The 27,993-nt window shown below is 41.5% G+C and overlaps 1 protein-coding gene across 2 annotated transcripts; it reads left to right on the top strand.

Annotated features, from left to right (window-relative positions):
- The first annotated feature begins 115 nt into the window (after positions 1 to 115).
- Positions 116 to 27,926, top strand: arhgap32a (Rho GTPase activating protein 32a). 2 transcript variants are annotated; one of them, XM_038693808.1, is made up of 22 exons: positions 116 to 1,294; positions 8,924 to 9,031; positions 9,858 to 9,963; positions 11,543 to 11,634; positions 11,894 to 11,978; positions 15,551 to 15,637; positions 15,757 to 15,894; positions 16,081 to 16,173; positions 16,990 to 17,112; positions 17,199 to 17,276; positions 18,298 to 18,379; positions 18,493 to 18,642; positions 19,784 to 19,886; positions 20,854 to 20,998; positions 21,375 to 21,457; positions 21,954 to 22,061; positions 22,236 to 22,381; positions 22,469 to 22,682; positions 23,233 to 23,381; positions 23,578 to 23,652; positions 23,763 to 24,437; positions 24,633 to 27,926. In XM_038693808.1, exons 2-22 carry the CDS (start codon positions 8,943 to 8,945, stop codon positions 26,891 to 26,893), a joined length of 5,082 nt encoding a protein of 1,693 aa, XP_038549736.1. In that variant the 5' UTR covers positions 116 to 1,294; positions 8,924 to 8,942; the 3' UTR covers positions 26,894 to 27,926. The 2 variants fall into 2 exon arrangements, with proteins under 2 accessions (XP_038549736.1, XP_038549737.1); XM_038693809.1 differs by having other exon boundaries at positions 23,236 to 23,381.
- The last annotated feature ends 67 nt before the right edge of the window (positions 27,927 to 27,993 follow it).

Here is a 27,993-nt window from a genome sequence, read left to right on the forward strand (position 1 = left end):
TAGACATTATATTACATGTTTTAAGTAAAACAAGCTATTCTTATTACAGTTGTGACTTTAACTCACTTTTGGTCATTATCAAAGTATTTGTCAAGTTTTTTAAATTATTAATCAGTTGTTAGTTGTTTGGTCTACATTATGTCACAAAACAGTGAACAATGCTGTCATAATTTCACAGAAAAGAAAAAAAGCTGCAAAATCTCACATTTAGTTGGGTTGGATGAAAAGATTTATTAGACTAATAGCCAGCAGCAGGTTAGCTTAGCCTAGCATAAACTAGGTAACAGGAGGAGACAGCTAGCCAGACTGTCTGAAGCTAACACCCCTTACCAACAGCCGCTCCTAAGCCCAAGTGCGAGGGTTATGTGGTTGAACGTCGCCAGCTGAAACTTTAAAGAACTTACTGAGCCCTCTCGTTTTTATGGTTTTTGAACAGGTCAAACAAACAAGGTGTTCATTACTTTGCTTTAGAGGTGTTTATGTATGTTTTAACTCTTGAACAGAGCTAGCTCCCCCACAGTTTCCAGTCTTTATGCTAAACTAACCTAGCTGTTTCCTGAGTATAGCTTCACATTTAGCAAACAGCTAATAAATGTCATATATTTACTGATTATGTGTTATGTTTGCTAATAAAATGACAAACGATTAATCAGTTTTTCTGTTACATTTCAGGAGGCTCTTCTAGGGATTATAAAACATAAATAAAGGAATAGCTGGGTTTCTCATTATCTCCTTTAGTGGACAAGCACAATAAGATGACACATGTGGATGATTTGCACACCAGGTTTCACTCCTCTCACTGTTACCACCCCACCTACACTAGATGGTTATGTAATTCTGAACCAAGCATTACCTAACACCACACAAACTTGCCAGATGGGGCTCCTCGGGCTGGTGAATATAATCACACAGGGGCTCTATGCATACTCTCACGCCTTCCCTCATATTGGGGTCTTTGACATTGTAAAGGTCTGGGAACCCCTGGGGCTAAAATATCCACGGCGCGGGCACGAGATCAGTTGTGCGCGCTCCCCGGTGGCGAGTGCAGATTCTCAGTCAGACAGTCGCGCGGCTCTCCGGGATGACTCCCACACCGCATCGGCGATGTAGCAACCGAGCACAGTTTTTAACCTAAAAAAACCCCATCTACCTCAGATGATCAGCTGTAGCCCGTGTGTGTGTCCGAGCAAAGCGTTTCTGCAGTGCGATGCTGACAATATGTTTCCTCGTCGAGAAGCGCGGCGCTGTGCAGAATAGAGGAGGCAGCGGAGTGGAGCAACGTGCACAGTTACAGGTAGGCTGATTCACTTACTACCACGTATTATACAGACAAAAGCCGGGCGTTTAACCTGCTGTCACTGCCCTGAAGATGTGAACCTAACACCTGCTAGAGCCCCCCTCCCTATTGATCCGCCTCTTAATGACCACATCAGATGACCGTGTGTATGTGTGTGTGTGTGTGTGTGTGTATGTGTGTGTTTGTTTACGCATGAAGCTGACCGGTGATCCGTGAGGCCCAACAGGTCATAGTACACTGGTGGTAAACTTTTCCCACTGCTTACCAGTTGAGTTTCCAGTTGGCTTAGAGCGCTGGTAATGGTGTGCTGAGTGCATCCCAGGTTTTGAAAACAAGTCTGAGTTTATCTGTCAATAGGATTTTGGTCCTGGGCTTTTTCTGAATTTTTTGTAATACAGTGGTAAGGGCACGAAATGATGAATAGCTGTAAAATCTACTGCAATACACTGCAACAGCCCTGTAAAAAAGTGCTACCTTGGTGAAGCTTGATTTCATAGATTTTATTAGAGCTGTTGATTAAACTGTTAAAAACTCTTTTTATTTGCATTACTGTATATCACATCAGTATACAGTATGTGTCTGTGTGTGTGTGTGTGTGTGTGTGTGTGTGTGTTGGAAGGTGCTGGGACAAAATAAACGGTACATGATAGGTATTTTGTGTTGGCCTGAAAATCAATGAATCAATTATTAGACTCTTGACAGAAAATTAACGAGAAGCTATTTTTGATTAAATATTTAATTAATTATTTCAAGCAAAAATACCATCCTGTTTCTGCCGTTTTATAAACCAAACGATTTGACGATTAATCAGGAAAATAATCTACAGGGAAATTGATAAATGAAATTGTAATTAGTTGCACCCCAACAGCACATTGGGAAGCCTTGGTATTTTATATTGAGCTAATAATGATTAGTCAATTAGGATTGACAGAAAAATAATTGACACAAAATGGTTAACTATTTGGCTAATCGATTTATAGACCAACTAATTAATAGATTAATCATTTAAATTATATCGTGAAGCCTGTGCCTACAATATACAGTATTTGTATGTGTGCTAGAGTGTGTACAGACAAAATATAAGGTACATGTTGGTTATTTTATGAAGTAATACAGTCCAACACAATCACAGCCTTAAACAGTATTACCACACAGATGAGTCAACATCTCTGATTTGGCTGACCATGAGCTTCAGAAAGGTAGTAATTGTTGCAGGAATGTTGTATTGGATTGCATTAGATTGGGCAGGTGACTGTGATCCTGTAAACTGTGTGGGAGTTTCTGTGGCACGCAATATTTAAGTTAGTGAGCCAATAGCATTGTGCCATAGCTATATCTACCCTCATATTCCTAAAATATTTGTCCCGCTCAGTAAAATGTCCTCTTAGTCTTTATTTTTACTTTATTATTTGTTTATTTTAGAGGAATGGGTGCTAAAACAGAAAGGTACTTCATTTTAGGTTTAGGCATAGGTGACAGATTCGGCTTGTTGATTAAATATTTGTGTCTTTGTTGTCTACTATTTAATCACCCTGCCGTTTATCCCACTCTCATGCCCTTCATCTGGGATCACAGTGACTCTGAAGGTTGCAGGGTTGCACAAAGATTGAGCTGTGACACCGACTCAGTGTGAGATGAAATAAACTTAATCTCACTCTGGTAGATTTCAAGAAGATTATAGGATCATATGACCCCACCTCCTCCTCCTCCTCCCACAAGAAGTAAAATGAGTGACATAGCTCCAGAAAAGACGATTGATTTTAAATATGTTCACTGAGAGAGCAGCAGCACACCGGGTGTCTGAATCCTACAAGGCGGAGGGGGCAACAATGTCATCGCCTCAGGCAGATTGGCTGTTGATGATGATGATGTGTCAAAGCTTGCGGTCAAAGGTTTCTCTAAAGCTTCGTTTCCCTCCTCCTCGTGCCACCTCATCCTCAGTCTGGAGGAGCATCAAGTCACGATGGACGGGAGAGAGGTTACCATGGAAACCGCAGGCCTTTCTCCACTGCGTCTCTGGCTTGTGTTGACTGCATTCCAGGGCTCCGAATGAGAGCATGAAACCAACTTCTCCCCTAGCTGACAGCATGTCCCACACATCCTCTGAGGGAAGAAGATGTTAAATCTGCATAAAAATAAAGGCATGTTAAAGGTGCAATTAAAGCTGCTAATATGCTATTTAAAAATATATTCATAATAGATCACATAATTAAATGTAGTTGAAAGGGACCGCTCGCAGTGAGAATTATCACCCGACTCTGCAGTTGTCATTATGGTGTGTTCACATACAACGCAAATTTAATCCTTGCAACGCTTTCCTCACGGGGGGTTTATCGCTGGACTACTGCACAGTGTTCATACACAACGTAACACAATGTAAATAAACACAACCAGCGATTACTACAGCTGTATGAAAGCAAAGTAAACATTTTGCTGTGATTTAATTGCAATAAATGGATCAAACTGATTCTGAAATAACTACAATATGATGCCAATTCATGCCAGGTCTGACAGCAAGTCAGTAGGACTATAACTTATAAAATGTTTGTTTTCTGAATGGAGTTTGGATCGATCAGAGCTATGCTATGCTCACTTGTTCACAGTAAAGTACAACGATAGCTGGAATAAAGTAACAGACACATATTTTCTGAACACACCAGGTAGTTCAACTTCCTCGCTTTCTTTTCTCCAAGCAATGTCCAGTTTTGTCCGGTTTTTATATAAATATGAAGTAGTAGACCAATGGAGCTCTGGGTGCCAATACACAGAAGCTTCCTGCTGAGAAGCTCGAGTGAAGATAAATCAACGTTGTAATCCCAAAAACTAAAGTAACATGCTGATTTATTAAAAAGCAGTTAACTCTGAGCTCCTCCCGCGGTAAACGGCGTAGTTGTCTGAGCATAATCCAGTCTGACTACTGGTGTTTATTTGTCCAAAAGCTCTTTCTTCTACACTTCCGCGTAATTTAGCAGCTCTCCATCGGCCAGCGGCGTTTCACTCCCCGGCTTTGCCTGGTTCTATCCAAACAACGCTCTGAAGCCATCAGTGACGTCCGGACAATCTCACCGCTGATAGGCTTTCGCAACATAGTGTCATGCGAATTCCTTGCTTAAGTTGAAAAATTTTATCTTGACCGAACCAGCGAATGTTGCAACAACGCATCTTCCACACCGCCCAGAGCTTTGCATTGACTTTGTATGTAATCAAGTCATGTGAAACGCTGGATTCGCTTTCAGTGTGAGCACACCATTAGAACTACGGAGTTTTAATTGCAGGCCCACAACTTTGTTTTTGTGTGTTTTGGTTCACTCTCACAGCTCTCATCTGCATCGTTTTCAGGCGCATCTGTCAGCTAAAAAGCTCCATAAACCGACTGTACACTATCTTCCCAGCACCAAACAGTAGATAGACATTGAGTTAATGACTAGCTGGTGAACATAGTGGAGCATTTAGCAGCTAAAGAGACAGATATTTCCCTCAGGAGTTGGTATAGACCAACAGAGCTAAAAAGAGAATGAATATTGGTCTTGCATTCATCATTTGGACACAAACACAACACCAAATGAATGATAATGTTGCTCTATATCTGCTGGATGTGTAAATAAACAATTGTTTGTTAGCCCCTATGTAGCTAAAAGATCAGTTATTGCAGGTTTAATCAATTATTTGGAATACTGTAGCATAAAAAACGTCATGTCACCTGCTGGGATTTAAAATAAAGGTTAAACACTTTAGGTACAGAAATTTCTGCTCTGGTTATACTCAAATTCTCCATCGTTTGGAAATTCCAGAAATTCCTAATCTCTCCCTAATCTCTCCCTCCATGTATTGGCATTTGCACAGCGGTATAAAAGAGGACAGCCAATAAGAGATAATGACAAAGCAGCCTTATTATTATTATAACTTGTTATTAGCTCTTATGATGCCACAATACCTACTCTAATTAGTTAGCAAAAGTTTGTTATGCGGGTCAACCCATCATACCAGATGTTAGTGCAATTCCATGATATAGATGTCTATAAAAGTACTGCCTAATATCCATATATGATGAGTTACCTTAGCATTAATGTGTGTGTTGTCAAACCTTTATACAGAAAAAGCTAAAATGGCAGTTTCTATTTTCCCTCTATTTTCTCCTCAACCTTTCTCTTGCCTCATATGTGGAAAAAGTAGCTGTAACTCACTTAGATGCATCTGCTGTGTTTTTGTAACTACAAATATGAAGGCAGGCATTCTTCATGTCAACCCACCTGCCTGATAATGGTGTCATAAACAGTGCAACATTTTGTAGGCTGCCCTATTTTTCTTGAAAACGCCATGTAGGCCATCGGATGCCAGAGCAACATCATCCTGTGCTGCTACGGTCTCCTGACATAAGAATGTCTCTTTTCCAGTCAGTGTGACAGGTAGATGCCTTCCTTATTGTTTTTCTTAATACTTTGGATATGACTGATAGACAATGAGTGGAAAGAAGATATCTGCCTGATTTACTGCAGATTGGGCGATGTTCATTCCAAGGCTTCTAATATTAAACCAGAGTCAAGATATTTTGTGGCACCAGGTTTGACATTGTTTTCTCGCCTATGATACTGTGTCAGTATGTGCCACCCATTTGTTTTCTGACATGGACAATGTTACATGCAGAGCATTTTTTTTAATCTTTTTATAGCTCAAACTATTTAGGGCATTTCCAAAATAGTCATAATGCTGACGGGTGCCTGCTATTACAACACATGCTCATATGTTGCTCTCTGTTGTCTTCAGCTCCTCTCCCACAAAGCCTTTCAGATGGAAACAAAAGCTTTAAGCAGCTTTAAAGTACCCAGCTCGCCAGTCTCTTCTGCAATGTGAAGTACAACATGTTCCTACACTTGAAAAGGCTCGCTGTCTGATGTGGTACAATCAGCAAGGTTAGGCAACATATTTTATCATAGAATGCATGCAACAGCTAGGAATCTTTGCCCTCCATTAGCACCACAAGCAGCCAAAATATTGTAAACGAGATGAAGATAATCATCATATTGATGACTGTTCAGTACAACTTTGTTTTTGTGTCATCCAGACATGCAAAGATTAACTTATTATACTACAAACACTCCAAATACTTGCAGGTCCTGCGCAATTTGGTGACACAATGTTCATTCATATGACTTTCCAAATACTTTTCTTCCAAGCACTTGATGTAGCACTTGTCAACTGTAAATTCATGTCCTGTTTGTGTAATAAGCTGGCTCTCCTCTGGCAAGGTTATGGTGTCTATTAGAGAGGAGATACAGCATGAGATGTGGAGAGTGGGGCTCAATCTGGCCTGTATTCCTGTCCGCCTGCTCACATTCTGCTGAGTCATGAGGTTTTGTGGAAGTCAGTCAACAGCAACCCTGTGAGGCTAGGGGCCAGACGGGCCTGTGGGAAACTGCTACTACAGCAATGGTCCGGGCTGATGAATCTACTCGTTTCTCCAAACGTTTCTGTGTTGATTAGCAGCCCTGCTTAGGGAAGAGGTAAAACTGCCTTGTGTTAATTGGAGCGACTATGGCTGAGGGAGGCCTGTTTTTGTGCCCACATGCCTTAAATTCATTGTTTAATGCTAAGCAACCACATATATTTGGAAACTAGTTATGGGAAGATTTAAGAGGATGAGTCTAGTTTTGCTTCATCAGGACATTCCATCTGTTTGTTTACAGTAACAGAGAGGAGTTGTAGTAATGGATCTGGTAAAAAGTGTGAGTTATAGGGGCTCTCCTGTCTTCTCATGGATAGCATATGGTCAAAGCTGTTTTATAACAGTATATCAAGGAAAATTACAAAAATTCACAGTGTAAGTACTGGTAAAAACTGGAACTACGGGTAATATTTCATGTGATGGCCCCTGGGTGGCAGTCGGTTTGCAGCTATTTGATTAAAGGGGTCATTTTATGCTTTTTGGCTTTTTCCCTTTTTCTTTATTTCATCATCTTTTTTGTGTATGTAATTGGTTTGCAGTGAAAGTGAAAAAGACCAGCGTCTACTCCAAGGGGGAGTTACCATCTTCCACAGAAAACACTGCTCCTGAACTGTCTCAAAACAGCTGGATTGTAGTCCAGCCTTTACTTCTGTAACCTGTCTGCGTCAGTATGTAATATGCGTCATAATACAAATAATAATGCTCGCTAGCGGCTAGTGTGGCACGGCCTCAAACTAAATATGAAATTAAAATAACGTTAGAAACCCCCCACTCAATGTCAACGGACATAAAGTTGTTACTGTGATATAGATGTGTGTGCACTGTTAAAACATTACGTATGAAAGATACATTTGTGACAAATTAATAACGTACCACTCTAAACTCAGGCTCTAACATGTACGGCTGAACTGAAGCCATGGTTACCGGTGGAAACAGCTTTATTTTGGATCACACTACCTTGCTTGTCAGGACCCGTCCTACTCTACTTCTGATTGGCTAGTAGTCCTTGGTACTTTACATGTGCAACTTCCAACAAAGAACGAATAGAAGTGAGATGCCTCACTCGATAGCTAAAACAGAGCGTTTAACGCACAGGGTTAAAAGAGGTGCTATAGCGTTTTTTTGAAAATGAAACCATTTGATACAATCCCTAAATAAAATTATAAACCTGAAAAGTGGCATAATATGGCCTCTTTAAAGCAACATTACTTGGGAATATGCACAATGTGGGAAGGGCGGCACATGGTTAGCACTGTTGCCTCAAAACAAAGAGGTTCTGGATTCAAACGTGCCAGCTGGAGTTAGCATGTACTCCCTGTGCCTGCGTGGGTTTCTTCCAGGTGCTCCCGTTTCCTCCCACACAGACCAAAGACATGCAGGTTAGGTTGATTGTGTTAGTTATGTGACATACTTGTGGGAGGGTGCACCCTGCCTCTCACCCGATCTGAGCTGGGATTGGCTCCAGCACCCTGGATAAGGATAAACAGGTATAAATAATGGGTGGATGGGCACATGTGAGCACCATATAAACTCAAAGTCTTAAAACTTAATTTGGCCCTCTTTAAAATAGACCCACGTTAATAGATATTACAGTATTTTAAGTGGTGCAGGTTTGCAGTCAATCTGCCACCATGTGAAAACAACATAGTTCCTTAGATTTTCTGACCCATTTTTAGTTTATTCAGTTTGTATGGAGAAACATAAAATGGCAGAATAGGAACCTCAAGGGTTTTTTGCCTTATATGTTGGCGGTTGATTTTCACACATTCATGAGTATTAAAAGCCAATATAACGACCCTTAACCTGCATATGTTATCCAGGGACGTGTAATGAAGCTGCTATGACAATCATGACATTTCCTTCAGGTAGAAATGGTTATGTTTCCATCTAAAACCTTTAAGTCTATGTAAAAAAGATGCTGATATTCTTGTGAAAACCATCCCATGAATTTGCAGCCAGACATGCGTTATCACTGAAACAGCCTCATAGCACTGTAGCATGATGTCATTGCAGATTACAGTCAGGGCTCTGTGGATTGTAGCCTTGAGAGTCGCGCGCACCGCATCCTCAAGTGGGTTGACGTCTGGCGGCTTCATTGCATGGGACTGTTCCTCCCATCCTCTTCTCTTCTACCCGCCCACCCTCACTCTCTTCATTTCCCTCCCACTCACGTTTCTTTACAGCGGGCTGTCAGGCAACATCATGGAGGCTGGATGTGTGGTTGCCGCGGTGATTGAGAATGCTGCCTCAGGACCCCAGGGTGAACCAGGAAGTAGTGACGTCCTTGAGGGGTGAGTTACTCTTTTTTCTGTGCTTCATGTCGTAAATCATGTAAAAGAGAAGTAATGAGATGCCGCATGAATAAAAGTAGCAGCTGTGTAATGGTAAGGCTAAAATGTGACCCTGTTCTCAGCAGGAGACAGAGAGAAAACTGTTCCTGTTTAAAGCTTCATCAAGTCCGAAACTCATTGTACTTCCTATGAAATTATATTGTGTATGCATAATTAATTCTGTCACTGTGGATCACATAAATTGCACTGTGTGTCACTGTTCTTGGCCTCATGTCCTGATCTCATCACGCTGAATCACTGGGACAAATCCAAGGCCCGTCTCTCTCTTCTTTGAAAAGCTGAGCTGAATGGACCAAACACTCCACTCCCAAATACACTGAGTCACATTTCAAGTGAAGGTTTTGTAAAGCACTCCCTTGTGGGTGGATTACTTTTATGGCTCTCTGAATAGACAAGCTTTTCTGTCCTGAGCACATACAAAATACACCAGGGCTTCTTGTTGACCCCACCATAGTGAGAGATTCTATCATCTGCATCAAGGATTTCTTCCCAACTAGATCTGATTAGAAAATATTTTATTATTATTTTATTAATGAAGACTCACACACAGGCCTAGTACAACATGTTTTTGGGCCATGCTGGTGCAATGTCATGATTTGAGCCACATATTGTGAATTCATCTCCCTCACTTGCTCCCTCTGCTGTATTTAAAAGAAACTACAAATCTCATTTGAAAACCCCAGACTAGATGAATGTTAACTTTATGACATGCCACCTTTCTTGTGTTTTAATTCTTGTATGTGATATAGCCTGTCTGTTTCTGCAGAGATTTGCTACCATGTACTGACCTGGACAAAGAAGATGCCTTACCTCAAGCCACAAACAGTAATCCTCCAGAAGAGAAGCAGCCACAGGAGACATCCACTGCCATGGTACCCGCCCACACACACACACGACTCTAAATCATTACTTACATAAACACCCACCTACGGACATCTCGCCCTTCTTCCATGAGGCTGCATTGGTTGTGTAGGTGAGTCACACCATGATGTCACCACAACATGATGTTACTGAGGTCACAGTCATCACTGTGATGAAGGTGTGAACAAGTGTAAAACTGCATTTGAGGATGTCTCACCTCCGGGTCAGGAGTGAGAGTGAGAACTGCTGAGGTAAAGGTGTAATGACAGTACTCACATACAAGTGATGTCATCACCCCTCCCCCTCCGTTAACTTCTGGGTACTCCAGTTTACCGGCCTCCACAGTGGTTCTTTATTTACATCTTTACCCTTCATTTTTTAGAATCAAAGTCTCTTGGATAAGTGACAAAACAGTTTCACTATGTTAGTTGTACTTTAAGTACACCATATTTTGTTTTTATGCATAAATTATTTTCCTTAATTTAAGCTCAAGTTTTTATGTTTAAATCACAAATCATCCTGCACAGTGTCACATATCCACAAACAAACTAATCCAATTGCAAAGTGGGCAAAAACAACCAAAATTACAATACACAAATATTTAACAATACTTAATAGACAGACATGCCTTAAGAACATTTTTCCAAAGATTCATTTGAACATTCCCCCTTAACCCAATCGAGTCTAGGTGTTGCTCAATGTTTCTGCCTGTTAAAAGGGAGTTTTTCCTTGCCATTGTCGCCAAGGGCTTGCTCATGGTGGGAAGTGTTGGGTCTCTGGAAATAATACAAAAAAAAAGTACAGTTTAGACCTGCTATATATGAAAAGTGCATTGCGATATTATCTGTTATGAATTGGTGCTATACGTTATATATAAGTGATATCAAATAATGACATGACCTAACCTATCAGAACATATCAGAACATACCATAACAGAAGAATAAGATAGCACAGATCATATTAGCATTAAATAAAATGACATATCTTAAAATTGCAAAGCATAGCATAACATTACACTGGCATAACATAACATTAGGATAAAATAGCACAACATAGCTTAGCATAGCATAACAATGTTGGCTTAATATAAGCAAAACATAATGACATTGGCATACCATAACAGCATAGCATAGACTCCCATGACATAACATTGCAGTTGTATGAGACGACGTAATAATAGCCTAACGTAGCTTAGCAAAGCAAAGCATAAGACAGCCTAACATTTGCTTTAAATAACAACATACCTTAGCTAATCAAAGTGTAAAATTACAATAGCATAAGCTAGCATATCAAAACATTAGCATTAAAACTATATATAATATTTACCAAAGCATAACATATGTAAAGATACATTAGAATAACATTGATATAATGTAACATATAAAGCATGATATGCATGATATGATATAGCCTTAATCTAATATTAGCACTTTAGTTTTACAACTCACTGCTTTAGCCTTAGACGTAAGTTTGTGTCCTTCATCCAAATTGCTTTATGGCGATCAACATAATTTTTCTTGACTGTAATCGGTTTTGTTATCAGTTCTCCTGTGACTGTAGACGTGATGTCTGCTTTCTCTGTTTGGCAGGTGCGGAGTGATGACATCACAGAGCACCCAGCCGAGCCCCTCCTGCGCTCCTGCGTCAGCACGGCTAGTATGAAGGTCAAGAACATGAAGAAGTAGGTGCTCCCCATGACAGCGTTGCTGCTATTATAGGCTGTAAAACAGGGCTCTTATCCAGGCCAGTGAAATGAGGACTTATAAAATGATGGGCGCAGCACAGACTGACAAGTCTGTCTTCTGCATCTTTAACCTACACACATAGGCCTAATCTCTCTATGTTTTCCCTATTTTGCCCTCATTTGCTTTGCTTTTTTCTCAATCAGGGTGTCAGTGTGTTGAATACTGATGAGGCGCTGTTGTGTTGTGTGTTTTTAGACTGACGTTCCCCAGAGGTCACTTCCCCAGGTTGGCAGAGTGTGCCCATTTCCACTATGAGACTGTTGACTTTGGCAATGTTCAGGTGAGCCCTGAAAATACACTGTGACTTCTGCAGGAGAGTGACTGTGGCAGTCGAATTAATATCCTTGTTTGTGTTTTGTGGACAGCCCCGCCCTCATAAATGTATTTTCCTTCTTCCTTAAATGTAAAATTAAAGGTTTGAGTTGAAGAGCTACCAAATATTAATTTGTCCAGAATTGTACCCCACCATGCATAAATCATTATGTTTTCACTACTAAAGATTTTATTAGTGCAGTGATCCGGTTTCAGCAGCGTGTTAATCCTCTGGATTAGGGTATATTAATGTCAGACACATCTGACCTCTGTAAACCTGTGATCTCGCCATATTAGTTTGACTTAAGCACATGATGTCAACCAGTAAGTGAGATAAAGTAGTTTCCTGGATAGACAGCTGAGTCTATCCAAGAATTGTAGGAGATGACTCATTTTGAAAGTGAAAACCTGTTTTGACTAAACAAATGAGGGGGAGAGAAAATATGTTTACAGTGAAATGTAGCTAGAGGTAAATGCTCTATTGTACAATATTTGTTGGAATATTGTAACAAATTTTAGGGGGATTTTTCGTGGCACAGCTCTAGGAATGGCAATGTCACTTTGTGTGTCAGTTGGCTTCTCGACAACTTCTCAACTATTGGACAGATTCCCATGAAATTTTGTACAGACGTTGCCCCAGGCTCGAGAGGATAAATCCTAAGGACTATTATGATCCCCTGACTTTTCTTTTTGAGCCACCATGAAGTTGACATTTTTGGTTCAGAGTTAAATGTCTCTACAAACTATTGGATGGATTGCTATGAAGTTTAGTATAGATATTAATATTCCCCCATGGATAATTGGATTTGGAAAGTTTTATTTTTTTTCCACATACATGCAAAACTAATGACATCCTTAGCTGTACTAAACTAAGAAGGTACAAACGCTGAATGTAAGCCTTTTAGTATTGTCGTTGTGGGCATGTTAGCATGCTGACATTAGCATTTAGCTCAAAGCACCACTGTGCCAATGCATAGCCCCAAAGGGCCACTAGCAGGTTTTCTCTAAATTAAGGGAACATTTGCAAGTTGCAAACATTAGCTGCATGGACTTGATTTTAATACCTGTGATCATGGACTTTAATGTGCAGGTCTATAAAATAACTCTCAGCAGGCAACGAATGATTTGGACATATAGGCTTGTGTTATGTTTAAGAAGAGTATCTTTGCAGCAGTGATAATGAGAAGCAGTGAAGCACTAGTGGCTGCTCAGTCGTGTGGAAGTGGCTGTTAACTGCCTTGTTAACCTTCGTGCAGTTCAGTTTGCTGGCCAGAAGAGTGCAGCAGTTGTCTCTCCACATACCAAAAGCTGTCAGTGGATCTTACCACAAAGGAGCGCATGAGCAATGCGTGCATGCTGTAGGGCTGAATCCCTACATGTAGCAGTAATGGACTACAGTGAAGTGAAGTGGACTGGGCGCCACTTATATCCCAGGATGTTCTCAGTCTGTTGGGTAAATGTCCTGCTGTGGTTGCCTTGACTGTGATGGCTCCATGGAGGCAACTGAAGCCGCAGTTTCAGTGACCTTGAAAAGCTCCACGGGGAGAAAAAAAGCCGATCTGAGCTAGGAGAGAAATATCAGTCTGGGGAGTCACTTGACAGTGAAAACTGTATACGCATACAAACATACATGCCACTGTCCAATTTTTTTATTTTACATTTGTATGTTATTTTTGATTAATTTCTTGACTTTATCTGAGAGATGAGTCTTTGTTCTTGTGTCTCCCATGATGCATTTCACTGTCTTTATATTCACAGACTGTGGCAGCTGGAAGGGAGGCTACTGATCAGGTCTCATGTATCCTAATCACAGAATAGCACAAGGACTGCCTCGGTCTGCAGTCTGCCTGACTGATTCCTCTCCAGATTAGCTCTAGTCTCGCCTTCAGAGTAGAATGACCGAGAATTGTTTTGAAATGAAGAAGGGCCGGCTATCTATCTTGTGCAGCTTTGCCTCTGTATGATGGATGAGCCCGTGCATCTGTGTGTGCCGGTTGAGCCCATTTACTGCCAACCCCCCTTTTGTCACTGGGGAAAGGAGAGGGGGGGGGGAGGCGATGGAGGCAGAGTACAGGAGAGGGAGGAGGGGGAAGAGATAGAAAGAGGGAGGCAGGAAGGGGGGTAAGACACACAGTGGGAAGCATCCTCTTTTTATATTTTCTGCTTTGAATAGAGCAGTGAGCGCGTGGTGATCCTAAGCCCTGTCAATGAGCATTTTACGTAAAGACAGCAGGGGACGGCGAACATGCGAGTAAGGAGCAGCATTTAAACTCTGCTGCCCTCAGTCAAGAATTGGCTTCCCGGAGGAGCTTACTGAGGTCCACGACTGCGGCTGCACACAAAGAGAGAGCCACTTCCTTCAGTTGCGGTTGGATATCTGAGATGCCTTAGTGGCAGGTAACCTGAACGTGCAGACGATTATGTATTAATTTGAGCTTCTGGTGCCAGATGTTTGCGCAGAAACATTCCTGCATTATGTTATTTATTGAAAAAAGGGCTGAAGTCTTATTAAGTTTTATTTTGAAAGGAGTAGCCTTTGAGGTGTGAGCACTGAAGAGGAGATGATGCTTAACATGCCTTCAAGGAAACTTTCATTTGCCTCTTTGCTTCATCATTTAATTTTATTTTTTTTATTCAAACTAGTTATATGTTTCATCACAAAAGGATCTTGGTCCATCTATAATTCTCTGTATAATCCTGCTTCCCATCATCCTGACCCCCCAACAGAACTTAACTCATATGCTTAGATCGGACTGTTATTTCAAAGAAATCCTTTCAGTGAATACGAGCTCCTCCATCATGACTTATTCAAAAACAAATTTCTCATTCTGCGTTCCTTGCCAGCCTGGTTTGCTGTATTACTGTTGAGCAGTAACTAGGTCGCTGTGTGTTGTGTAACAGTGTATCTGGATGAGATGCTAACAGTTATAAATAACCAGAACTTCCCTTGGCTTCCAGGCTTTGAAGTCTCTTCTACAGTAATGTCTATCAATGTATTTCACAGGCTTTGATCTTCTCAGTTTTGGGCATATAGAATATTGGTGAGGAGGAAGAAATCTGTACTAAATCTACACCTCCTCCAAGCTCAGCAGCTTATGTATTATACATTTAGTTCTGCAGGAGTTGTGGTGAAGTGAAAATATGAATCACTTCTATGCTGGTGGCAGATGAAATATACTGTACTTATTTCCCAAATAAACATTTTCATGAAGGTTTTCATATTCAAAGAGCAGTCATCAGAATTTCTAAAGAAGTTTCAATCCAAAGAAATCCTTTTTAAAAATGTAAACATATCTCTTTCTCTCAGACTTCAATAGTTCTTTGTTACTTGAGATTGTTTTAGGTTTCTACACTGAAACCCACAGCTCAGTATCAAAGTGGTTTTACTATTTAATGGAAAATGGGGTTGGACATGATGTACTTCTTGTATAGCAGGTCACATACAGAGAGGTTTTTGTATTTTACACATCCATTATTTAGAACGTGGGCCCTCACAATTTTAGCTCCTCATGTCTTTTTTCTGGTTGTTTTTACTCTTAGTTGGCCTTCACAGAGGGACCAAGCGAAGGACCCAGGGCTGGCCTGGACGCCAAAGAGCTGGTACTTCTGGTCCAGATCACTTGCCAGGTAACAACACTTGCTACAATGGGACAATAGACGACATGGTATGATATCTGAAACTGCTTTTTGTTTTGTTTCTCTTTAGTCGTAACAGAAGTTTTTTTTTTCTCTGTCTCTTTCATCAGGGTCGAAACTGGCTGGTTAAGAGATCTTACGAAGACTTCCGGGTGCTGGACAAACACCTCCACTTGTGTATCTATGACCGGCGTTACTCCAGGCTCACTGAGCTGCCAAGATACGACACATTAAAGGACACTGTTGAGGTACCACAGAGCTACAACTCCATTATCTCTAATCTGGGATATAAATTACTTATTACATTAGAAATGAAGCTTCAGTAACACTTTATTTTTATTTATTGATTTATCTGGTAATTAAATTAGTCCTATTCTGTAGCATGTTAGTTGTCAGACTTTACTAATTCTTGACAATCTTATGTTTCCATTCAGTCAGTAACCAAGATGTTGGCCACCTACCTGTCTCGCTTCTCCGCCATTGCTGACAACAAGATCAACTGTGGTCCAGTACTAACATGGATGGAGGTATCATCTTATCAGCTGTCACACTTACTAGCAGTTATTCACTCTGTAGAAAGGACCCCATTAAGTTAATTAAATATTTAATAGTCACCATTAATATTCTAGTAGTTAAATCGAAGGAACAGTCAGGCCTTTTTGGAAATACAGTTGTTTGCCGAGAGTCAGCTGATGGAAATCTGTACAGGACATTATGGCCTAGCAATGCTCAAAAACTGGAGGACTCACATTTAACACATGTAGAACTATAAATGTAAAAAAGACTTTGTAGTGTAGGAATAGCTATGTGTTTAAAGCTATTTCTGGATGAACAACTGCTGGGCATCCTGGGCATATGTGGTATCGCTCTGCAGCTGGAGATGCTATACCGAGGTCAGTTTGAGTGGATGTATGGAAATTCAATGCTGTTCTTGTTTGTTTTTTAGTGTATTTATTCAATAATAATGTCGGAGTAGGCTTAAAGACACTTTTGTGTCTTTTCTTTGACGTTCCTGATTGCTGTAAACAGACTTGTTAAATCCATAATCCAACACAAGATAATTATGCGATTGGCTTAAGCATTGGCTAGGCAAGCCTAGAGTAAATACTAGGTAAATTGTTATTTGGTAAAACCACACTACAGTAACATATTGTAATGCTGCTCATGAATTCAAAATACCAACAGTGGGCATTGCTTGTCTCCCTCTGTCACTTTAAATGAAGCAAGAGCAGCTGCTTCTCCCTGCTTCCAGTCTTCCAGCTAAACATGGCCAGCATGTCCAACTCTTGACAAGATGGTTAAAATAATATAATAATAAAATAATTACTATTTTTCTTTTCCAGATCGACAACAAGGGGAACCACATGCTGGTGTCTGAGGAAGCCTCGATCAATGTGCCCGCCATCGCTGCTGCACACGTCACCAAACGTTACACAGCCCAAGCCACAGACGAGCTGACCTTTGAGGTATGACGATCCCATCGCAATGCCTTTTTTATTGTGCTTAGCTGTGATCAGACTTTATTCTCATCATCACACCCTTTGTGATCCAGGTGGGGGACATTGTGTCAGTCATAGACATGCCTCCCAAAGAAGACACAGGCTGGTGGAGAGGGAAGCATGGCTTTCAGGTGAATCATCTGCTTGTTGTTCTTTATGTTTAATAAGAACAAGCTGTCTCAACCTCCACTGATGATAAAGTAGTGATTTAAGTCAAACAGAGCGTCTTTTGCTTCTTCTATGTGAAGTTACACAATATGTGAAGGGGGTTTAGTTAGGAGAGGGATTTGAATTAAATCCTATAGATATGATTGGAATGCTCAAATGTGTGTGAATACAGCGCGATAGGGAGCTGTAGAGAGATACTGAGCTAAGAAGGACTTTTGACCTCCCTCACCCGTGTTGTTAGACAGGGAGGAGAAGGAGGAGGAGGAAGAGATGAATAAATTATACCTCAGCCACATTCTTTAAAAGTGTAAACAAAGTTTTTGCCAGCTGAAATCCAAACACACCCAATACCAAGAAATTGCTCTGCCAGCTACCCCCCATTTTGATATAATGGTGGGGGTTCGCTGATTAACCCATGATCACATTTGATTGGATACTACATTTACGTAACCGACCCCAGGATAAACATAATCAGAAATGTTTTTATGTTTTACAGGAAGAGGTAAGAGAGGGATTTTTATGATGAAAAAAATACAGAAAAAATATTGTTGACATATATTTAACATGTAACAAGAGATAAATAAATAATCAACACATGGAGACAGGATTAGAACTTGTGAAATGTATTTTTTCATTTTACTGTCTCCTAGAAGGAACACATCTCTTCCAGGAAATTCATACTGAGAAATGAAGACATACAGCTAATTTTCATATATACTTATATTGAGATTAAATGAGTTGAACTCCTTGTTTTTAAAAACCACAACAGCAAAAATAAGCTAGTTTGTCACTGGGGTTGAGTGACACCCTAAGATGCTTTGCACAATAAGAATGGAAACAAGCTATTTTCAGCCTGACCTGCACCTTCACCTTACTACAGTCTGCCACAGCACTAAACACCCCCACTGAACTTACAAGTGTATATCACCATCTCTGTCTCTCCTCTTTACTCCACTTATTCTACTGTCTCCTGTCTCCTTGCAGGTTGGTTTCTTCCCCTGCGACTGTGTTGAGCTGATAAATGACAAGATTCCCTCCAGCGTTCAAAGCTCAGTACCGAAGCCAGGTACTCTTCAGTGTGTGTCTGTCCTTCTGCTTGATGATTTATTTAAGACTTGCTCCCGAGATGTGAAACGGATCGATTTAACGTGGCTGTTATTTGTGTGTCATCTTAATCAGTGTGTAAGAAGCATGGGAAGCTGGTAACATTCCTGAGGACTTTTATGAAGTCTCGACCGCCGCCTCAGAAGCTGCGGCAGCGCGGCATTCTCAAAGAGAGAGTGTTTGGCTGTGACTTGGGGGAACATCTCCACAACTCAGGACATGAGGGTAAATTATTCCTACAATGGCTTCTTTTTTTACTTCTTTTTTTCTCATTTTCCATCGTGTAATTCTTACCTGCTGGCAGTTCACACTGAAATGTTTCACATTTTCAAATTGGAAATACACCAAGAAGGGATTACCCAGTCAATCTGCTGCCTGTATAGTGGATTTTCAATACACTGCTGTGATGTTTGATGTGAATTGAGTCGGAGGTGTGAATAACTGTTTTATGTTTGCCTGCAGGATGTGCTTCTTCATAGATCCTTGTAGATTTGGCAAACGTTGTGTCTTTATTTTTGTTTTTTCAAACTTGTGTTGAAATGCCTGTGGTGTGATAGAGACAAAGCTCACATTCATTTCAACCATTTATGTCATGTCAGTTTATGCAGATTGTTGGATTAAAGCTACATGGCTGCCATTATAAAATATTATGTAGACCAGTAGTCCCAGCATTATTTTGGATGCAGCCCCTCAAATTGAAGCATTGTTTTCCTCTGACGCACTGTCTCAGATTGTTAATGTCTATGTTGAGCCGTAGCTACCTGAGGACACTGAGGTCACATCCTATTTATTCTGGAGTTTACAGTCTACCATTTTTTCTTAGACTCATTTATGTTTAAATGATACTATTTTAAGACTTCAAAAAAATAATTAAAGAGCTGCAGAGCCCCTGGAGTCCCAAATAATATATATATTTTAACTTGTGTGCTGAAGATAATAACTTGAATTGATGATCTTAGTATTTGTAAAATCCTGACTATGGCCGTTTTCTTGGCTTAGCTCAATGATCTACAATCAAATTTTTTGATTTTGGGTAATTGTTAGAGGCCTGAATGCCTGAATCTTAAAAATGTATAATTTGATGTAGAAGAAATGTTTATTTATCCTATTAATTATCTCAGGACCCCTCAGATTTATCTTGGAACGTCTTGAGGGATCAATGATGTAGACTGAATTGATATTCATGAAATGAAAGTGGAACTAAAATTGAAGAGATTACACATAGGTTTTTGTATCATGACATGCTCCAAAAATTCATTTTGAGGAACTTTCCTTGCTAAAACATCCAACAGTGATCACAATGAAGCACCGTGATCACTGAGCACCTGTTAAACAGCCTCTCTTGACTCTCTACTGTCTCTTGTAGTCCCACAGGTTGTTAAGAGCTGTGCTGACTTCATAGAGAAACATGGAGTCGTGGACGGAATCTACAGACTGTCCGGGATCTCCTCCAACATCCAGAAACTGAGGTTTGTGCCCATTTTGTTCAGTACATTGATTAGGAATTGAACCCAAAATAATGTTTTATACAGGATGGTTTGTTTAATAAGAGCACCTGACAAGTGTAGGGCTGGAAATATGTGTTTGCAAGGCAGGGTACTTGTATGGTAACTTAATTCTGACAAGTTGTCGGTTTCTTTGTTGGATTATAGACTGACCTGATACACTAGCAAGAACTGATTTGTAAGCAGTGATTGGAAGTATACAGAAAGTACCAATAAAATAGCTGCAACTGTGGAGCTCACTATCAACGTGATGGATGCTGCTCTCCAAGTGATGTTTGTTGGAGTTGCTTCTTCTTAAATCTATCAAATGCAATTAGATTCAAGCTGTGCAGCTTTGAAATGCTGTAATGATTTTCCCGTTTGTTTTATGCTTGCCAGGAGGAATTTGTGAAACAGACTCATTAGTAGATAAACTGGGAGGCACATAGTCTGATGAGGTGTCGACAACAATCAAAATGAAAGTTCTCACATGAAAAACGTGTTGACTGTTGCCGTGCCGCATCACAGTGTTTGACGAAATGATTATGACTATTGATTTTTCTCAGTTTATACTGGTTATGAGTATTGATGGGCCGTCTTCTTTACCTGCTCCCCATCACTGTTACATATACAGTATTGTATTTTTTTAGTTTGGAGATGAATATTTTTAAAGACGTCAGAGAGATGGAAAGAATGTTCTGTTCATTTGTAAATTTTGATCTATAAATTTTGCAGCTTTTGGCTGGATTATTGAAGAGATTTTCAGAAGATATTAGAATTTGAAAAACACATAATTTATTCATACAACTAATTACATCCAACAGTGATCACACTCAAAATGTTGCTCATCGTGTTAAAATGTCCTTGTTTTTGTGTTTTCATACTGACAGATGGGCAGTAAGATGACTCCCACACTGTTCTATATGTTCTTCTTCTTTCTGTCTCCGTATAGGCACGAGTTTGACTCAGAACAGATCCCAGACCTGAGCAGAGAAGTCTTCAGACAGGATATCCACTCAGTGGGCTCCCTCTGCAAGCTGTATTTCAGAGAGCTACCCAACCCTCTGCTCACCTACCAGCTCTACGACAGATTCTCAGTAAGGACCAGAGCAGTGGAGCTGGCAGGGACCTAAGCTGGGTATACATATGGAAATGGAAACTGGCATAGCAGTTAAGCATTATGAGGAGAAAAAGCTGCAGAGGACACATTTCCAGTTACTCAGTGATAATCAAAGAAACGTATAAAATGTAAAATGTCCAGCTCATTTTTAAGTGCTGCTCAAAATGAGGTCATTGCATTAAGCCGAGCTCTCTAGGAACAGCAGGGGATGTGCACGCCAAAACCAATAGCAGATTAAGTGAGCCAAAACACTGGCTGCTCTGAATACAAAAGGGAAAAAGAGAGCGGGAAAGTTACGCTCAGCTGTGAGTATAAGACCTCAGCGATGTGCGCTTTATCCTCTGTCTTCACAGGAGGCTGTGTCTGCAGCCACAGATGAAGAGAGGCTGGTCAAAATCCACAATGTCATCCAGCAGCTGCCGCCTCCACATTACAGGTCAGTTTTAAAGCCCACTGTTGCACCCTGGTGGCCTGAAGTGGAATTGTTTGATTTCTAGAAAAGGGAGTTCTGCATCAAAATACCTCAAACTGTCAGTGCTATGATGCTAATTTTATTTGTGTAAAGATAATGTGCCACCAAAAACCTTTCTTTTCACATAGGTCTCAAACACATAGAAAATCCTGGTCTTAGTTGTGATATGTTCCACTAAATGGCAGTCTGATCACTTCTGAGTACAGTGTAATATTCCTGCTGTACAATGGCATTTTCTAATAACGCCCATGCAAAGTAACATCAATCCTGCTTGTTCGTGTATGCACCAAACTCTCCAGTTCTGTGGCAGGTCTGACTCTACTTGCTGGTAATAGGCAGGATAACAGTGTTAGACGACCAATATGACACTTTCCTATGACATTTGTTATTGTCTTAAATGAAATAATTTGTAATTAACTGGTAAAATGTATATTAAATATTTGCCTTTCTTTATCTAAAGGACTCTGGAGTACCTCATGAGACACCTCTCCCACCTGGCCACCTTCAGCCCCATCACTAACATGCACACTAAAAACCTGGCTATTGTCTGGGCACCTAACCTCCTCAGGTGACTCTTGAACTTCATCATTCCAGATCTATGGTTGCATGCAAATTCAATTTAATTGGCACCGTTAGCACCCACATTGCTGTTTCCTTCTAGTGTTTCTGTGACAGTGAACTGGAGCATGTCTCAGTGGTCCAGCGCTTTGAAATAGGCTGTGCTGTACTGTAACTGTTTCAGGTCCAGACAGATCGAGTCGGCCTGTTTTAGCGGCACAGCAGCATTCATGGAGGTGCGTATCCAGTCAGTGGTTGTGGAGTTCATCCTCAACAATACCGAGGCTCTTTTCAGCCCTAAACTCAATGCCATCATACGGGAAAGCACAGGTAGGTCAAAGTAGAAACATAATGACATGTAGCGTCTGTTCTGATGTTATATGCATCTCTAACACACTCTTAACACCTTACCTTTAGGTAACAACACCTTATCCAGACCTAAGTCCCTGCTGGTCTGCTCCCCATCCACAAAGTTACTATCTCTGGAGGAGGCCCAGGCCCGCACTCAGGCACAGCTGGGCTCCCCGGCCACCACCCCCTGCCTCACCCACAGTGACTACATCGAGGTTGGGGAGGGACCCGGAGCTCTTCTCGGCAAGTTCCACACAGTCATCGAACTCCCGATGGAAAGGTAGTTTGACGGACTGCCTGATCAGTCCTACTTTTTAATTATAATATTAATTTTTAATTTGCATGAGTAAACATGTCATCATTTGTGATTTGCAATGTGTTTGATCAGTCATATTTTGTAGTGCTGAAACAATTAGTTGATCAATAGAAAAACTGGTTACAGCTATTAAAATCTGTCACGTGAGGATTTTCTGCTTTTCTCTGTTTTATGTATTTGAAAATTGAATAGCTCTGTGTTCTGGACTGTTAGTCAGACAAATTGCACTACAGTACTTACAGCACAATTCCTCATGTCACCTTGTGACATGAGGAATTGTGCTGAATATTTTTCACAATTTTCTGACATTTTGGCCACAAAACATAAATCTGATTAAAATATAATGAAAATGAGCTTTGTTAGTTGCAGCACTAATGTGTTGTTTTTGTGATTTTAATTTGTTTTTGCTTGTTTGAGCTTGTGAACTTTTGTTGCTACAATCAGTGACTGTTTCATATACAGACTGATACAGATATACAGACATATATACTGATGATTTGTTTCTGTGTTTTAGCAGCAAGCGGCCTCCAGCTAAGGCTAAGAAGTCTCCTGTGGGGAACTGGCTCTCCTTTTTCCACCTGGGCAAGTCACAGTCTGTGTCCAAACGTAAACTGAAGCGACACCCAAGCGAGCCTAACGAGATAAAAAGCATTGCACTGCCAGGTCAGATCACTGCTGCTGTTACACGCCAGAAAACATAAAGCTTCTGCACCTGTACCTTTCAAAGCTTCTGTATCTGTACTTTTTAATGAATTTCTTTAACTACTTTTGACAGTTGAATGTGTTTGGAACGTTCTTTTTAGAGCTAGTGAGGATTGATTTTATTGAGAAAAATAATTTGCCGTAAAAACATTTCCAGGTGGAAGAGGAGATAGTGGCACATTGCGCTCTACCAAAAGTGAGGAATCTCTTACCTCTCTACACAATGTGGAAGGTATTTATATATTAAAATCATGCATTTTGCACATTGCATTTGGCTCCCAGGGGTTTATTTCTGTGACTGCTGAAGATTGTGCTCTTATGCATGTGTTTTTTCCATCTCAGGGGAACCTCCGAGTTACCGCCCACGCAGACCGCGTTCCACTAGTGAGGCCATTTCCTCCGTCTATAGAGATGACCTACGCAACACCAGAAGTAAAGACGACCACAGAACCCACCCATTTAATGAGAGTCACAGTGGCGGTGATCTTGTCTGCACCCCAGCATGTATTTCACCTCCACACCAGGAGGATGATCTCGATCTTTGTCCACCTGCTGCCGGCATCTCTAGTTTGGACTTTGACCCAATGTCTTTTCAGTGCAGCCCACCCACAGCTACACCAGGGCTGCAACGCAACAAAGACGGAAATAAATGGAGGAAGAGTGCAGGGTGCTCTAGTGAATCAGAGCCCATCTCGTCTCCTAACAACAACATTAGCTGCTCTCAGTCTCCAGACATTAGCCCGGTTCTCTTTAAAGGTGGGAAGAAGGTTACCTCCAAGCCGCTCTCTCCTAAACTCAGGAAGAAATCCTTTAAGACGCAAGCAGATGTTCAGAATGCATCTGCCTCTCCTCCACCTCTTCCCTCCTCTTCTCCCCCTGTGGAGAAATGTGAAGTTCCACTGGCAGCTGGAAAGGGACACAGAGCGCCCTACCAACACTGCAGCCCACTCAGCACTGCAAGCCAGGCATCAGCCCTGACTGACCTCAGTCAGTCTGCACAGAACCTGCCTGATCCAGGTCAGTACTACTCTTGGATTCATAACATTTATGTATTAAATGTATAATAATATTTAACATATAGTTAGTACCTATTTAAATAATAATGCATTTTGTAGTTTCTTATGAAAGCTTTTGTGTCTTGTCCCATCATGTCTTACCATAGCTTTGTTTGTCCTGTCATACTGTAGCGTTGTTTGTCTTATCCCTCCCCAGGAACAGATAGACTTATGAGTTCAGTTTCTGTTCTCCCTCCTCACCCTCCCCTGACGAGTGCTGCACGCAAGTTGGCTTTGGCTCTGGCTGAATCTGCCCAGAAGGCGAGCAGTGGCTCCCAGAGAAGAAACAACTTCCCATCACAACCTCACCAGAGACAGGAAGCCCTTCACGCCCAGGACAGACCACCCCGGCCCTCTGTTCTCGATCTTAAAGTGTATCCCGAGGAGTACTGCGGCCCTCATGTTTCCCAGTGGCAAATGTCGACGCACAGCCCTGTGGAGAGCCACCGCTGCCCTCATCCTGTTCGTTTCCTACCTGCACACCTCGGCTCGGAGCCATCGCAAGTCACTGATGGACAGGAAAGCATGTGCAATTACACACCTAATGTCAGCCCGCTCGGGTCAGGGAGCTTGGATGAAGGCAGTGCAGAGAGGAGGGACCAAAGAGAGGAAAAAGATATTAGGGGTGTCACGCAAGCAGAACCCACCTATCAGAGCATTGGCGTTTCAACACCCACCCAACCTGTGTGCTCAACTCCAAGCCCGTCAGCTTCTCCTGTATATGTGAACACTGACTCTGTCAATGTATTTAATTTCCGGACTGTTTTGGCGGAGACCTCCATGCCTGCCTCAGTTGAGGAGGTCCTTCCACGTCCATTGAAGACCTCCTCATCCCACCACTACAGCCCAGAGGAGGATAGACCTCTAGGCCTGGTTGAGGATGTCTATGGTAATCATCATTATCATCATCATCATTGGCCAATTCAAACAGGCCGAATGCCTGTACCTCGCTGTCCTCGGCCCGACGCTCTGCCGCATCACCTTATGGGGCCAAAGAGCATGTACAGACAGTCCTCTGAAAGCCGCTTCAGCACTTTAGGGTTAAGGTACCCTTTGTCACCTCAGTACAGACGTTACCATAGAGATGAGCACCTTATCAGTGGCTGCCACAGGCAACAAGGCCAATGGCAGAGGTCAGAAGATAGAATAGTTGGGCACCCAGCCATCCGGAGGGCTCGCTCCTTCCATGCTCCTCAGACTAGTCACTACGAGCTGGCAGAAGCAGAAGTCCTGCCCCCTGACACCATGTTTTATGTCGATCAGACGTCGAGCCAGGAAGTGCCCTATCAGAGGCTGATTCAGACCGGCATCCACCCTGTTCGGCCGCAGTTTGAGAACACACATGCTGACTATCGTTACAGCCCCTATTCTGATATGAACCCAGTAGATGGCTCCCACTATTATGTAGAGCCCTGCCGGCAAAGCGGCATCCGACACAGTCAGTCTTACACAATGCGTTCAACAAGGGAAAGTGGACAATCTGATTACTACAACTACTCTCCACACCATGTCCCTCCTGTGAACAGGGAGCTTTACATACAAAGCAGGGACACTGTTGTTTACGAGGCCAGAGATGCAGAAGTTTTTGAAAGAGTTGTGTATCAACCCGTCAAGCATGAGAGTAAGTCCAGACATAAAAATACATGTCCGGCTGTATCTCCTTATGAGAGCCCTGTCTCGCCGACTGACACAAGAAGCAGAGACATAACGCACACAAGAAGCAAGTCAGACCCTGGAAACGCCTGCCTCCTCTCCACCGGCATGACAGAAAGCCAAAATGTAGTGGTAGCTACATCCCCAAGTTCACCAAGGTCTCAACACGCAGATCCTGAGGTCACAAGGCAGCAGTATGGTCACCGGTCGAGTGTGGAGCTGGGACCATCCAGGCGGATTCTGATCAAAGAGAGCTCCTCTCAGCAGCCACTGCTTCGCAAAGTCCCCTCTCTTCCAGAGAGGGGCTGCCCTAACCTCAAGAACATCGACCACAATGAAAGAAGTCATACACGAGGTCACGACCATGATCGATTAATGATGACCAATGCCGTCAACAGCTACTCTGGCATTGTGAAACCCAGCATCCTCAGGAGGCCGGGGAGGTCGCAGAGCACCAGAGAAAATCGTCACTACTATCATCACCACGCCAAATCCCCTCTGGATCCTGAACATCTGGGATCCTTTTCTACTCAGCCCAACAGAAGGACTCAGAGCACTAAAGTCAGGCCCACACAATATGACCACATGGAGGGGTGTTACGCAGCAGCCAAACCTAAACCCACAAGATCCGGTAAAGCCGCGGCCGGATATTTGCCTGGCCAGGGCTGCATGTCTCCCCGCGGGCAGAGACTGCTTTCCAAGGCTCTGGGTCATGAGGCTTTCTATCATGCTGCACTGAGATCAGAGGCCGGTGTCTACGAGTGATTCTGACCACCAGTTTTATCTGATTCCACATCGGGGCCAAAGGAAAACAGCACTTTATCCTCTGCCAGACCAACAGACTGTTGTGTTGAAAGTGTGTTTGTTTTAACCTACAGGAGCTGCTAAAAAGTGCGAAGTGAGGCTGCTGCTGGGGATCATGCTGTCACCATCGCTGGTAGTTATATATTTTGCAGTGGCTTTTGAGAGAGCTCAAAGGGAACAATTGATGCAGATATTGTCTTAAATTTAGAGATATGAAAGTAATAGTAAGAGGCATGTTTGAGAAAATGATGGCTTATATATTTTCTTTAACATCTAAACAACAAAAGATGGCAAGCTGAAGTAAGTGGTTGGATTAATATGATTTCAGTATAGGAATGTGTATAAAATAACGTTAATTTTAAATGTATTATATTTCTATAAATTTCACACTGCTAACATGTGGCCAATGTACTGTACATTTTGTTTTCTATTCCAGTCTGCTCAGACTACAACAAGCACTTTTGAGGATAACTGTGTATAAAACACATTGTCTTAACGTGGTGTACATGAAGCCTCTTGATATACAGTATATACAGTATTTTTTTCTGTAAGAAATAGCCTGCTTTGAATCATCATTAAATACTAAATTAGCACTTTTGGGGGGTAGAATGGAAGATATCCTCAAGTTTCTTTTTCTTTATCACACATTGTATAATGCAATCTTAAAATAACAATGAGTGCTATGATTTCTGTTAAGGTCAAAGCTACCGTGGCAAAATATGCTAGACATATCGTCAATGCAAATTAGCTCATTCAAATAGGTAAAATTGTATTTTGTATGGCATTGTGGTTTTGTCACAAAAATGAAAATGTCTTTCCTCTTTTAGGGAACTTTTAACAATGTGGTGTTTTACATAAATTATGATGTTGTTTTATTCATTAAAGAAGCTATTTCAAATCCAAACATGTAGATGAGGATATTCTGTTAAGACATGTTAAATGCATTATTTTAGTGAGCATCTTAAAAAAAAATAAAGATATATCAATGATTATAGTTTGTTGAACTTTTATGCCATGGGTGTATTTTACAGGAGAGGATTGGAGATGCACATCTTTTAGCA

The sequence above is a fragment of the Micropterus salmoides genome, unplaced genomic scaffold, assembly GCF_014851395.1.
Source record: "Micropterus salmoides isolate LMB-PRFRI ecotype aquatic unplaced genomic scaffold, ASM1485139v1 Ms_hic_scaffold_3, whole genome shotgun sequence".
NCBI classification, from domain to species: Eukaryota; Metazoa; Chordata; class Actinopteri; order Centrarchiformes; family Centrarchidae; genus Micropterus; species Micropterus salmoides.

What these genes read in the sequence shown, in the direction of transcription:
- arhgap32a (XM_038693808.1), top strand. Translation starts at nt 8,943, where the DNA reads ATGGAGGCTGGATGTGTGGTTGCCGCGGTGATTGAGAATGCTGCCTCA. An exon ending in AAGGTCAAGAACATGAAGAA is followed by an intron (nt 11,635 to 11,893) that starts GTAGGTGCTCCC and finishes GTGTGTTTTTAG; the next exon opens with ACTGACGTTCCCCAGAGGTC. An exon ending in TCCAACATCCAGAAACTGAG is followed by an intron (nt 19,887 to 20,853) that starts GTTTGTGCCCAT and finishes GTCTCCGTATAG; the next exon opens with GCACGAGTTTGACTCAGAAC.